Genomic DNA, 12,726 nt, shown 5'->3' with positions numbered 1-12,726 from the left:
GTCTTGTTTATTTAAACTTCACCTTGAATGTATTTTTGACATTTCGGTATAAGAATGAGAGAGTGGAAAACATTAAAAACTGTTTTTATCAAACTGAAACTTATATGAAGTTAAGTTACTTATATGAAAGGATATTATTATTGTTCCTTCTCTTGAGAAGGAATATTATAGTTTGGTAAGTCACACTTGACTGAGCTACTGATATCGAAAGCTGTTGTCATTACAAGCTGGCCAGTCAAACTCCGTGACCTTAGAAATAACCTCTGACAAAACTATTCTTTCCTAATTGAGGCGACTCTCTGACTGAACGCGTCCATGGATTACATATTACTAAACCCGAGGATGGTTAACTGATTCTTTTATTTCCTCCATTCTTGAAGAACATAACATATGTATAAAGAGATAGACATTATATCAGCAAATTTACATGTAAACAACTAAATATTATCGTTATCTTCAAATGCATGGTTAATATGTGAAAACCGTGAAAATCTCTCACTTGAAACCCCATTGCGACCCTCTAATTATGTGCAACAAATTCACGCGTCGCATGATAACGGATTGACCGGGTCAATGTCTTATTGCCGTATTTACTCAACTGAAAGTGGTAACAGATTTAATTTGTTGTTGGATTTAACAATTTATGTTAAATAATAACTAGCGTAAGTTTGACATTTTTTGGCAGTATAAAACAGACACTGCGACCAAAATTTTACAAGATGATCATTATATATATATATATATATATATATATATAGAGAGAGAGAGAGAGAGAGAGAGAGAGAGAGAGAGAGAGAGATGTGCCCTAGAAGGAACTTTTGCTATGCTTTAACTTGTAGAAAACCAGTTTTTATGTGGAATTTTATACCCGCCTCCAGAAGACATGTTTTTTTTTCTCTCACTCTCAAAGGAACATTTCTGTGAATGTATTTCAAAACTGGACCAGTAGTTTTGGAAAATGGCGTTTAAAATTTTACTGCTGTTTATGAAATCATGTTTTGACAAAGTGGACTAACTAGAGCAATCCTGGTAAAAGTTACCAAAGAAACATTTTTGTAAAACATTTTAAAAATCGGGAAAGAAGATTTTTATAATTTCCACTATATGCACATAGGGAAGCTGGTGGCTATGAATCTTACTCTTAAAAGTCAGAATTATTTGAATAAACCTGTTAGAAGATCACCCTAAAACATTCCTGTGTAATTATTTCAAATGGGCCCGCAGTTCCCTGACAGTTTCCTACTATGTACATATAAGGAATATAAGTCATAGATTCACGGTATGCATTGTATATTTTTTTCTTGTATAAGCAGGGTATGTAATGCATACCTGTTCGTGGTAGATACATGGTATGCATTGCTTACTTTTTCGTAGTATAAACAGGGTATGCATTGGCAGGATATGCATAGCCTACCTTTTCGTTGTATAAGCAGGGTACCTTTTCGAAGAAGAATCAGGGTATTCATAGCATACCTTTTCGTATTATTATTATTATTATTATACCAGATTTACACAACTGTGATGAACACATGGTAATGCAGCTTATATGTAGACCTGTATCCAGACAAGAAGAGTTTTTCAGAGGCATCCCATTATTGCGGGTTTCATGTATTGTTATATGAAGACAGTTAACTAAAAGGTTAGGCCTCTACGCTTACTTCAGCAATATGACTACATTTTGTATTTAAATCAGATTATGGTTATGATCCGGTAACCTTACTTCCAGTCCGTCCCGTTACTTTGGACCACAGCATTTAACAAGGACGACGTAATTCGTTTTAAGGAGACATATGTTCCAGCTGCGAAAATATGTCCACAGTGAAGGGTTTACACATGTGAGGTTGGACATTATTTCTCAAATTGATAATAATTGTTAATCTATAAAATAGCTTGTTATCTGCAAATATTAAATAACACTTTATTCAGGTTTGAATGTTAAACAAAACAGTAATTCTAAACAGTCAAGTTTTTAATACATTATGTTTTTGTCACAAGTCATGAGCCTTTCTACAAGCAATCTATACTTTATGTTATCAGGTAGAGTGGAAAATAGCTTCTGGCACTTCGAGTCTCCTTCTTTACTGTCACCGTGTATATAATTTCCCCGTGAAGGCGATGAATTATTTCTGGTAGTATTGATATTGCTACCTTTTGGGCCGAGTTTTAACGTTCCGCTGAAAACACCGTAGCCAAACTTGCTTATAATGGTAATAGCATGATCAACGACGGTTGTGTATCTGCATTCGAGTGCTTTGTGTAATATTGTTAGACAGTTAGCTGTCCGTTCCCGAAGAGTTGTATCACCTATACCGTATCCTTTTACATATTCCAGTTCGCTTTCTAGCCATTTAGTCATCACATTTTTACATCTCATGATAAGCAAGTCAACCTGATACTCCTCTGCTATCCCGACCACATCTAAAACATTTTTTGCTAAAATGAAAACAAAAGCAAACATCTTATAAAACATTACAAAATGGCAAATGGCAGAAAAAATAGAGTATTCAGTATAAATAGTATTTCAGTAACCCTTTCAACATTATTAACATTATAATAGTCAGTTTTTCTCAGTTCATGATCAATTCATAACTTGAACATGACCGAAACATTTCGGAATTATACCAAATTCACTTTGATAATGGTTAGATTAATCTTTTACTCGGACTTTATGCAGACTCTTCCTTTGTAGAATCTCAAATTTTGAACTAAAACCAGAATATTTCAATGGAACTTCTACGTTAAGTAACAAAATAATGATTCAAAGCATATACTTACTTGTGATTTCTCGCTGAACAGCTGGGTGCAAACAAAGCAGGAACTCTAATACATCTTTATAATTTTTCTCTGTCAACTTTACTTCCCGTTCTGTCTTCTCCTTCAAGTTATGCTCAAACATAGCTTTAAATACCGGTGAGGCATAGCTAAGCAGATTTTCAGAAACATATAATGTTTGTCCATCGTCGAACACGAATTTAATCTCATCTGTACAGTCACCACACACTGTGAAATATTTCTTTGTCTGAGTACTTTCTTTTTCCGACATTATAACCTCTGTGAAATACACTATTGTCAACGGAAAACATTAAACGTCACGCATTCCTTGTCGTCGCAGGTAGAAAATGGCGGATAATGAATATTCATACCTCTATGATTGACAGTTTAATGAGACGGTGTGTGTGTTTATCGACGAAGAATCTAACATCCGTTAGAGTTTCAAATAATGTGAAAAAAAAAGCAGAATTAGGTCTTAAACTGGTAAATTCTTAAATAATCATTCGCTGTGCAATATAAACGTTAAGGATTTATTTTTGTAAAAGTTACAAATACATGTGTCGTTCTCGTCCGCTCATGAGTTGTGACGCCCATTTTTATTTTGCTATTAAATAGTTATAAGTGACCTTTTAAGATGCCAAATTACACTAGTTTGCAAAGCAGGCAATATTTTACTTTGCTCAAATAAAACATAAATGCATTTAACATACTTTCAGTAAGATTATATTATTTTTTCTTACTTTGGTGTATTTATACGTCTCATCTGATGATGGTGGGCTATTCAAATCACTCTGCGTCCGTGGTCCGTCGTCCTTCCGTCCGTCAGTCCGTCCGTCATTCCGTCCGTCCGTCCTTCCGTTAACAATTTCTCGTTATCGCATCTCCTCAGAAACTACTAGGGGGATTTTGACCAAACTTTGTCAGAATGATGTATTGGTACCCTAGTTGTGTCCCCCTGAAAATCAGACTGGTTCAACAATTTTTTTAGTAAGTTATGGACCTTTGTTTATTTCTATAATTTACATAGATTTATATAGGGACAAACTTTGAAAATCTTCTTGCCCAAAACCATAGAGCCTAGGGCTTTGATATTTGGTATGAAGCATCATCTAGTGGTCCTCTACCAAGATGATTCAAATTATTTCCCTGGGGTCTAATATGGCACCGCCCCGGGGGTCACATGGTTTATATAGACTTACATAGGGAAAAACTTTGAAAAACCTCTTGTCCAAAACCACAGGGCCTAGGGCTTTGATATTTTGTATGTGACATCATCTAGTGGTCTTCTACTAAGATTGCTCAAATTATCCCCCTAGGGTCAAATATGGCCCCGCCCCGGAGGTCACATGGTTTACATAGCTTTATATAGGGAAAAACTTTGAAAATCTTCTTGTCCAAACCACAAAGCCTAGGGCTTTGATATTTGTAATGTAGTATCGTCTAGTGGTTCTCTACCAAGTTCGTTAAAATTACCCCCCTAAGGTCAAATATGGCCTCGCCCTGGGGATCACATGGTTCATATAGACTTATATAGGGAAAAGCTTTTAAAAACTTCTTGTCAATAACCTACAGCATTCAAATTTGGACCACATGTATGGTTTTGAGTGGCAAGATGAACCTTGACATGAGTTGACCTTGATTTTGACCTAGTGACCTACTTTCACATTTCTGTAGCTACAACCTTCAAATTTGGACCACATGCATAGTTTTGTGCACTGAAATAAACTTTGACCTTGACATTGACCTAGTGACCTACTTTCACATTTTTGAAGGTACAGGCTTCAAATTTGGACCACATGCATAGTTCTGTATTCCGAAATAAAACTTGACCTTGATTTTGACCTAGTGGCCAACTTTCACATTTCTCAAGCTACAGCCTTCAAATTTGGACCACATACATGGTTTTGTGTACCGAAACAAACTTTGACCTTTACATTGACCTAGTGACCTACTTTCACATTTTTGAAGGTACAGGCTTCAAATTTGGACCACATGCATAGTTTTGTATTCCGAAATAAAATTTGACCTTGATTTTGACCTAGTGACCTACTTTCACATTTCTCAAGCTACAGCCTTCAAGTTTGGACTACTTGCATAGTTTTGTGTACCGAAATGAACTATGACCTTAAGATTGACCTAGTGACCTACTTTCAAATTTTTGAAGGTACAGGCTTCAAATTTGGACCACATGCATAGATTTGTGTTCTGAAGTGAAATTTGACCTTGATTTTGACCTAGTGACCTACTTTCACATTTCTCAAGCTACAGCCTTCAAATTTGGGCCACTTGCATAGTTTTGTGTACCGAAATAAACTTTGACCTTAAGATTGACCTAGTGACCTACTTTCAAATTTTTGAAGGTACAGGCTTCAAATTTGGACCACATGCATAGATTTGTGTTCTGAAGTGAAATTTGACCTTGATTTTGACCTAGTGACCTACTTTCACATTTCTCAAGCTACAGCCTTCAAATTTGGGCCACTTGCATAGTTTTGTGTACCGAAATAAACTTTGACCTTAAGATTGACCTAGTGACCTACTTTCAAATTTCTCAAACTACAGTCTTCAAACTGTCACATTTCTGTAGCTACAAGATTCAAATTTAGACCACATGCATAGATTTGTGTTCTGAAGTGAAATTTGACCTTGATTTTGACCTAGTGACCTACTTTCACATTTCTCAAGCTACAGCCTTCAAATTTGGGCCACTTGCATAGTTTTGTGTACCGAAATAAACTTTGACCTTAAGATTGACCTAGTGACCTACTTTCAAATTTCTCAAACTACAGTCTTCAAACTTTCACATTTCTGTAGCTACAAGATTCAAATTTAGACCACATGCATAGATTTGTGTTCTGAAGTGAAATTTGACCTTGATTTTGACCTAGTGACCTACTTTCACATTTCTCAAGCTACAGCCTTCAAATTTGGGCCACTTGCATAGTTTTGTGTACCGAAATAAACTTTGACCTTAAGATTGACCTAGTGACCTACTTTCAAATTTCTCAAACTACAGTCTTCAAACTTGATGCACATGCATAGTTTTGTGTACAAAGAACTTTGTCCTTGAAATTGATGTAGTGACCTACTTTCACATTTCTCAAACTACATCTTTCGAATTTAGACCACATGCACAGTGTTGTGTACGGAAATGAAATTTGACCTTGAGGTAGTCAATAAGTCTTGAAATTTGGAACACACAAAAATGGCACATTGGTGGGCGCCAAGATCACTCTGTGATCTCTTGTTTAATAATGCAAAAAAATCTCTCATTTAAAAACCCAATTCTTACAGAAGCAACTGTTCAAGAATTCAGATCTTGGTTGTCTCGTTTCTTCAGCTTTTTTCAAAGTCACAAGACACTCCTTTGACTGAAATTTTGAATAAATTTTAGATTTTTTCACTCTGCTGTAGACTATACACATTGTATCATTTGAAATCGTTAATTTATCTTAATTGAATTTGGTTTTGCTGCACTTCGTCAAACCGTGTTGTAAATAAAGAAGGTCTTGTTTCTAATAGAACAGGAGAATTACAAAGCTAACTCCATTTTCATTCAACGTTTCGACTATTTTTATTAGTCTTCTTCAGGAAGTAAACAAATAATAGGGTTTCTCTGAAAGTACCAAAGTTAGAGCTGCCAAAAAGTGTTATATATTTTTGTGTCCTCACTGTTTTGATAATGAATGACTGCGATTAAAAATATGTTTTTGTTTTAACTATTTAAAGCGGAGTTTTACAAGGAAATAGTAAAAAGATAACTGAAAAAGATTAATTTTAACTTGTTCATTGTTCTTTTAAGTTTCAGGTCTTGACTGCATTCACATAGAATTATAACAGCCAAATAGGATTTTGGCCATATAGGCTACAAAAAAGTAAATCTTTGGTGAAGACAGCCAGCCAATCAAAAGGCGTCATTTCTCATCAGCCTCAAACAATATGGATGACTCGAGGGCCAGTCAGCAATAATACAAATATTGACTTTTTTGCCCATAAACATCCACAAAACAGGAATAAAGTAAAGTGAGACATTCTACAGTTTATACTATTTATTTATTTAATTGATCAATATTACTAATTAAATATATGTTAGACTACTTAAGGGCGTCAAAACTAATGACTCTAGGATACCACGAAGAAGTTGTACAATTCTTTCTATCGCAAGTAAATGCATGCAAACATCAGTACTAAAAGATTTTGGAATCATAAATATTCAGGAAATGGCATTCTTTTATAGTATATATAATCAATTGCCAGATGAATCAGCGATAGTCTATATTAGTCTATATTTATAACATAACATTGTTAAATCGTCGCTTGGATAAATTCATAACACGCAAAACGAGATCAGTCATATTACATGTACATATGTGAGCCCTGACATGCGAAAATAGGACCTGGTGTCAGAAATGTCACAATTCAGGTTACTTAAATAATAAGACATAAAATATTATAAATCTTTATTTTCTTAAAATTTGACAAAAAATATCTTTAGTTTCTAATGAGGTACATGTACTGTGCTTTAATAAGAGCTAAGAACTTGTATAATTAACGAGACGTCAATAAAGTCCTTTTTAATATTTTACCATCGATTAATTTGACGCCTAAACTTCATTTTTCTGGTGCGTAGGATTTGAATGGACTGATAAATATTAATTTTGTTACTTTTAGAGAATAAGACGTTCCTAAAGTTTGTCTAACGTAACATCATTGACAGCGGCGTTGCTGTTGTGCCCCGGCTGTCTGGCACTGATGGTGCGCCGTATCGTCCAACGATGCGTGACGCGTACTCATCTACCTACCTGCAATCCGTGACACGTCCTAGGCACAGAGCAGCGTTTCATTTCTCATTATAGTGACCTTCAGAGACCAGCTGGGTCCTCTACGCATTGGAGAGTGGGCTTACTTTCTTGCCGTCTTGGCCTCCTGGACACTGATTACGCTGTATCGCCCTGCGATGCGTGGCGCATACCAAAAGCTCACCTGCAATACGTGACACGTCCTGGACACATAATGCCTTCAGTATCGCGCTCTTATCGCTTTCGGAGATGAAGTAGCTACCCTGCCCACTTGACGGCGTCGTTGCGGTGGTGCTCTGGCCCTCTGACACAGATAGTGCCCCCTACCACCCAACGATGCCTGACGCGTACACACTTACCTACCTTCGAAACTTGACACGTCATAGACACAGAGCAGCGTTTCATATCTCATTCTAGTGACCTTTAGAAATCAGCTGGGTGCTCTACGCACTGGAGAGAGGGCTTACTTTCGCAGTATTGACCTCCTACACACTGATTACGCTGTATCGCCATGCGAGGCGTGACGTGGACTAAAAACCTACCTGCAATACGTAACACGTCGGTCCTGGACACAAAATGGCTTTCGGTATCGCGCTTTAACCACTCTAGGAGATAAAGTAGCTACCCTGCCCACTTCTTGGCAGTGTTGCCGTGGTGCTCTGACCCTCTGACACAGATAGTGCGCCGTACCGCCCTTCGATGCGTGACAGGTACTCACCTACCTACCTGCAGTACGTTACTCGTCCTAGACACAGAGCAGCGTTTCATATTGCATTCTAGTGACCTTCAGAAATCAGCTGGGTGCTCTACGCATTGGAGAGAGGGCTTACTTTCTTGCCGTCTTGTCCTCCTGCACACTGACTACGCTGTACCGCCCTACGATGCGTGACGCGTACTCACCTACCTACCTGCAGTAAGTGACACGTCCTAGACACAGAGCAGCATTTCATATCTCATTCGAGTGAACTTCAGAGATCAGCTAGGTGCTCTACGCATTGGAGAGTGGGCTTTCTTTCTTTCCGTCTTGCCCTCCTGCACACTGGTTACGCTGTACCGCCCTAGATGCGTGACGCGTACTCAACTACATACCTGCAATACGTGACACGACCTAGGCATAGAGCAACGCTTCATATCGCATTCTAGTGAGCATCAGAGATCAGCTGGCTGCCCTATGCATTGGAGAGAGGGATTATTTTCGCCGTCTTGCCCTCTTTCACACTGATTACACTGTACCGCCCTGCGATGCGTGACCCAGACCAAAAACCTACCTGCGATACTTGACAAGTTCTAGAAACATAACGGCGTTCAGTATCACGCTCTAATCACTCCCAGTGATGAAGTACCTGTCCTGTCCACTTGACAGCGACGTTGCCGTTGTGCCCTGGCAGTCTGGCACAGATGGTGCGCCGTATCGTCCTACGATACGTGACGCGTACTCACCTACCTACCTGCACTGCATGACACGTCCTAGACACACAGCATCGTTTCATGTCTCATTCTATTGACCTTCAGAGATCAGCTAGCACCTCGCATTTGAGAGAGGGCTTACTTTCTTACCGTCTTGCCCTACTGCACACGTGTTACGCTGTACCGCCCTACGATGTGTGACGCGTACTCACCTACCTACATGCAGTACGTGACACGTCCTAGACACAGAGCAGCGTTTCAAATCTCATTACAGTGACCTTCAGAGATCAGCTGGATGCTCTACGCATTGCAGAGAGGGCTTATTATCGCGGTCTTGCCCTCTTTCACACTGATTACGCTGTAACGTCCTGCTATGCGTGAAGCGGACCAAACAAACTACCTGCGATACGCGACACGTCTTAGATACAGAGCAGCGTTTCATATCGCATTCTAGTGACCTTCAGAGATCAGCTGGGTGCTCTGCGCATTGGACAGGGGGCTTATTATCGCGGTCTTGCCCTCTTTCACACTGATTACGCTGTACCGCCCTGCTATGCTTGAAGCGGACTTAAAAACTACCTGCGATACGTGACACGTTCTGGACACATAACTGCGTCAAGTAGCTGCCCTGCCTACTTGACAGCGGCGTTGCCATTGTGCCCTGGTCGTCTGACACAGATGGTGCGCCGTATCGCCCTACGATGCGTGACGCGTACTCACCTACCTACCTGCACTTCATGACACGTGCTAGACACAGAGCAGCGTTTCATATCTCATTCTAGTTATTTTCAGAGATCAGCTGGGTGCTCTACGCATTGGAGAGAGGGCTTACTTTCGCAGTCTTGCCCTCCTAAACACTGATTACGCTGTACCGCCCTGCGATGCGTGACGTGGGCCAAAAACTTACCTGCAATACGTGACACGTCCTGGACACATAACGGCGTTCAGTATCGCGCTCAAATCACTCCCAGTAAACTCGTTTCTGCCCTGACCACTTGATAGCGGCGTTTCCGTTGTGCCCTGGCAATCTGACACAGATGGGGCGCCGTATCGCCCTACAGTGCGTGACGTGTACTCACCTTCCTACCTGCAATACGTGATACATCCTAAAAGAGCAGCGTTTCATATCTCATTTTAGTTACCTTCAGAGATCAGCCGGGTGCTCTACGCATTGGAGTGAGGGCTTACTTTCGCAGTCTTGCCCTCATACACACTGATTATGCCGTACCGCCCTGCGATGCGTTATATGTCCTTGTCACATAAAGGCGTTTAGTAACGCGCTCTAACCACTCTTTGAGATGAAGTAGCTGCCCTGCCCACTTGGCGGCGGCGTTGACGTGGTACTCTGGCCGTCTGAAAGTGCACCAAACCTACCGCCTTACGATGCCTGACGCGTAGTCACCTAACTATCTTCAATACGTGACACGTCCTAGACACACAGCAGCGTTTCGTATACCATGCGAGTGGCCTTCAGAGATCAAGTGGGTACTCTACGCATTGGAGAGAGGGCTTACCATCCTATGCACTGATTACGCTATACCGCCCTTACGATACGAGCGACTACCTCTAATGCGTAACACGCCGAAAACGCATGGCATCATTAAATTTCCAGTTGATTTCGTGTTCTATCTCTCTGGAAAGCCGAAGTGATTGCAAACGAGTGAAAAATATCGATTTGACTATCGAGAAATCTAGTTACTTGAAAAACTTTAGAGACACCATACCATCGGTAAACTGTCGAGCTAGCGTGTTTTCTCGTTTGGGGCAAACCCTTTACTTTATCTGAGGACCAAACGCCGCTCTTCATGGAATTACACGCCTCAACACGTGTATCATTGAAGGTTCCATGTTCACCGCCGTTTGAATACATCTGCGGATGTCTCTAGATTGTTTTTTTTTTGTACTTTTAGTATGTGTAAATGTTGAGTTCTGCTCAACCCGGGGCTAGAGGGCGTGGACGGTAGCATGCATTTCCACTACCGTCCATGAACAGGCTCAATCAAACCGAGCCTGCAACATTTTCGTTTTTGTCGTGTTGAGCGACCTGTGAAGTTTCCACTTTTCTCTATTTCATATCATTTTACAGTTTGAGCGGAGAGAGTGAACGGGTAATCACTTTTTATGTAAGAGAATTGACCAGGTTTCATAAATGCGTGTTTTTTTGGTTTTACGTCCGTTTTCAACAATTTATACGGAAGGACTGAAGAAATAGGTAAGGTATGTTAAATGGATAACTAGTGAAGTGTCCAATACTGTGGAGTGACGAAATGGGTATGTTTAATGGATAACAAGTCAAAACAATAAATTACCACATTAATTCGTAAGAAATTTGTGTGTTTTGTTTTAAATCGGGCGTTAAACGAACAACAAACTGAAAACAAATTAGTTCACATCCATCATGATATATTTTTGACTGGATCTGCATAAAACTTTGTCGGAATGAGTGTTTTTATGAAATCTATAAAAGATGAAATCATTTGAAATCTTTGTATTAGTGGTATCATTGAGAGCGGAAAATGACAACGTAAAAGTAATTGCACGTTATCAACAAATAATGCGATTTCTCTCCTAAAAGTATCAATAGGTGAAAGTCTTTAACACCTCTGGAAGGAATTCAAATTTTGAAAAGAAACAACCCTTCATCAGCAATGACCTCAAGGGGAGCGGTGCGGTCATGACTGTTTGTTACAGTAAGGCTGTTATTGTTATTATTGTCATTATTAAATATGTTATAATAATTATTCTTATTATTATGTACAACGCCATTGAATATATCATTGTATAAAAACAGGCGTTTAATCAAATTATTCAGTTTCAGTTTCAGTGGGCCGGTGGTCTAGTGGTAACGCGCTTGACTGTCAATCCAGAGGTCCGGGCTTCGAATCCCGGTCCAGGCACTGGAAATTGCTGAGATGCTCTTGAGTGTCTCCCACCTAACTAGAGGCCTGTACTGGTTCTTCCCAGGAAAGATGGCTTCGCGTGTATTGGTGCTATACACCGGGCACTTTAAATAACCAGACTCTCTATTCGAAAAGAGCTAGGCTAAGTTAGTCGGACACGTCTGTATCTGAAATGTTCTTTGTCTATTCTGGGGGCTTTATCTCACTCTGTCCCTCTGGTCAGATCGCTCTGTGTCTGTACTAGTAGAGGATGATTTCGCGCCCTGTGTGGCTGCAGTACATGTAAAGCACATTTGAACGTGTTTATCATGAAAAGGGCGTTATATAAATCTGGTATAATAATAATAATAATAAATCAAAAATTATTCATAAACTGCAGAATCGCTTTTAGAACGTCATTTCAGGAGTCTGGATACGTCACACAAGCTTAATTCATAGTGATGATTAATTTCGTACTTTGTTAATTTTGAGCAGACAGTCGGATATAGAACACACGTGACTGCAGGGATCATGTGGTTCCATTCCACACACAGAGTATGACTGCATTATACCTCGACCAGATGCGCTAGACTGTCCCAACTGCCAGAAATTCGTGACATGCCCTATGTTTAAAGAAAGTTTTATTTCCTTTTGATGTCCTGTTTCGTTGAACACAAAGTTCAAACGGTTGGATAACACTATTTTTACTAATTACGAACTTAGTACAATTACGCTATACTACCCGAACACGTGTAAGACGTTCTCACCAACCTATCTTCAATACGTGACACATTTGTTTTCGTATTCTAAACATTTTAGAGGCCACTATGATTAAGATCACAGTTGACAAAGGGGTTCATATCATTTAT

The 12,726-nt window shown here is 39.6% G+C and overlaps 1 protein-coding gene across 1 annotated transcript; it reads right to left on the bottom strand.

Moving 5' to 3' along the window:
- Window positions 1-347: 347 nt before the first annotated feature.
- Window positions 348-3,094, bottom strand: LOC123544577 (uncharacterized). Its single transcript, XM_053535205.1, has 2 exons — window positions 2,776-3,094; window positions 348-2,433 (listed from the first exon to the last, which is right to left on the bottom strand). The coding sequence occupies exons 1-2, from the start codon at window positions 3,041-3,043 to the stop codon at window positions 1,970-1,972; spliced, it is 732 nt and encodes a 243-aa protein (XP_053391180.1). The 5' UTR covers window positions 3,044-3,094; the 3' UTR covers window positions 348-1,969.
- Window positions 3,095-12,726: the final 9,632 nt, after the last annotated feature.

The sequence above is a fragment of the Mercenaria mercenaria genome, unplaced genomic scaffold (genome assembly GCF_021730395.1).
Source record: "Mercenaria mercenaria strain notata unplaced genomic scaffold, MADL_Memer_1 contig_4620, whole genome shotgun sequence".
Classification (NCBI taxonomy): domain Eukaryota; kingdom Metazoa; phylum Mollusca; class Bivalvia; order Venerida; family Veneridae; genus Mercenaria; species Mercenaria mercenaria.
The sequence above is the reverse complement of the archived record's forward strand: the minus strand, read 5'-3'. Positions and strand labels throughout refer to the sequence as shown.

Bases quoted from the DNA above. Each gene is read 5' to 3' on its own strand.
- LOC123544577 (XM_053535205.1), bottom strand. From the start codon at position 3,043: ATGTCGGAAAAAGAAAGTACTCAGACAAAGAAATATTTCACAGTGTGT. The intron at 2,434-2,775 runs GTAAGTATATGC...TTTTCATTTTAG, and splicing joins TGTTCAGCGAGAAATCACAA to CAAAAAATGTTTTAGATGTG.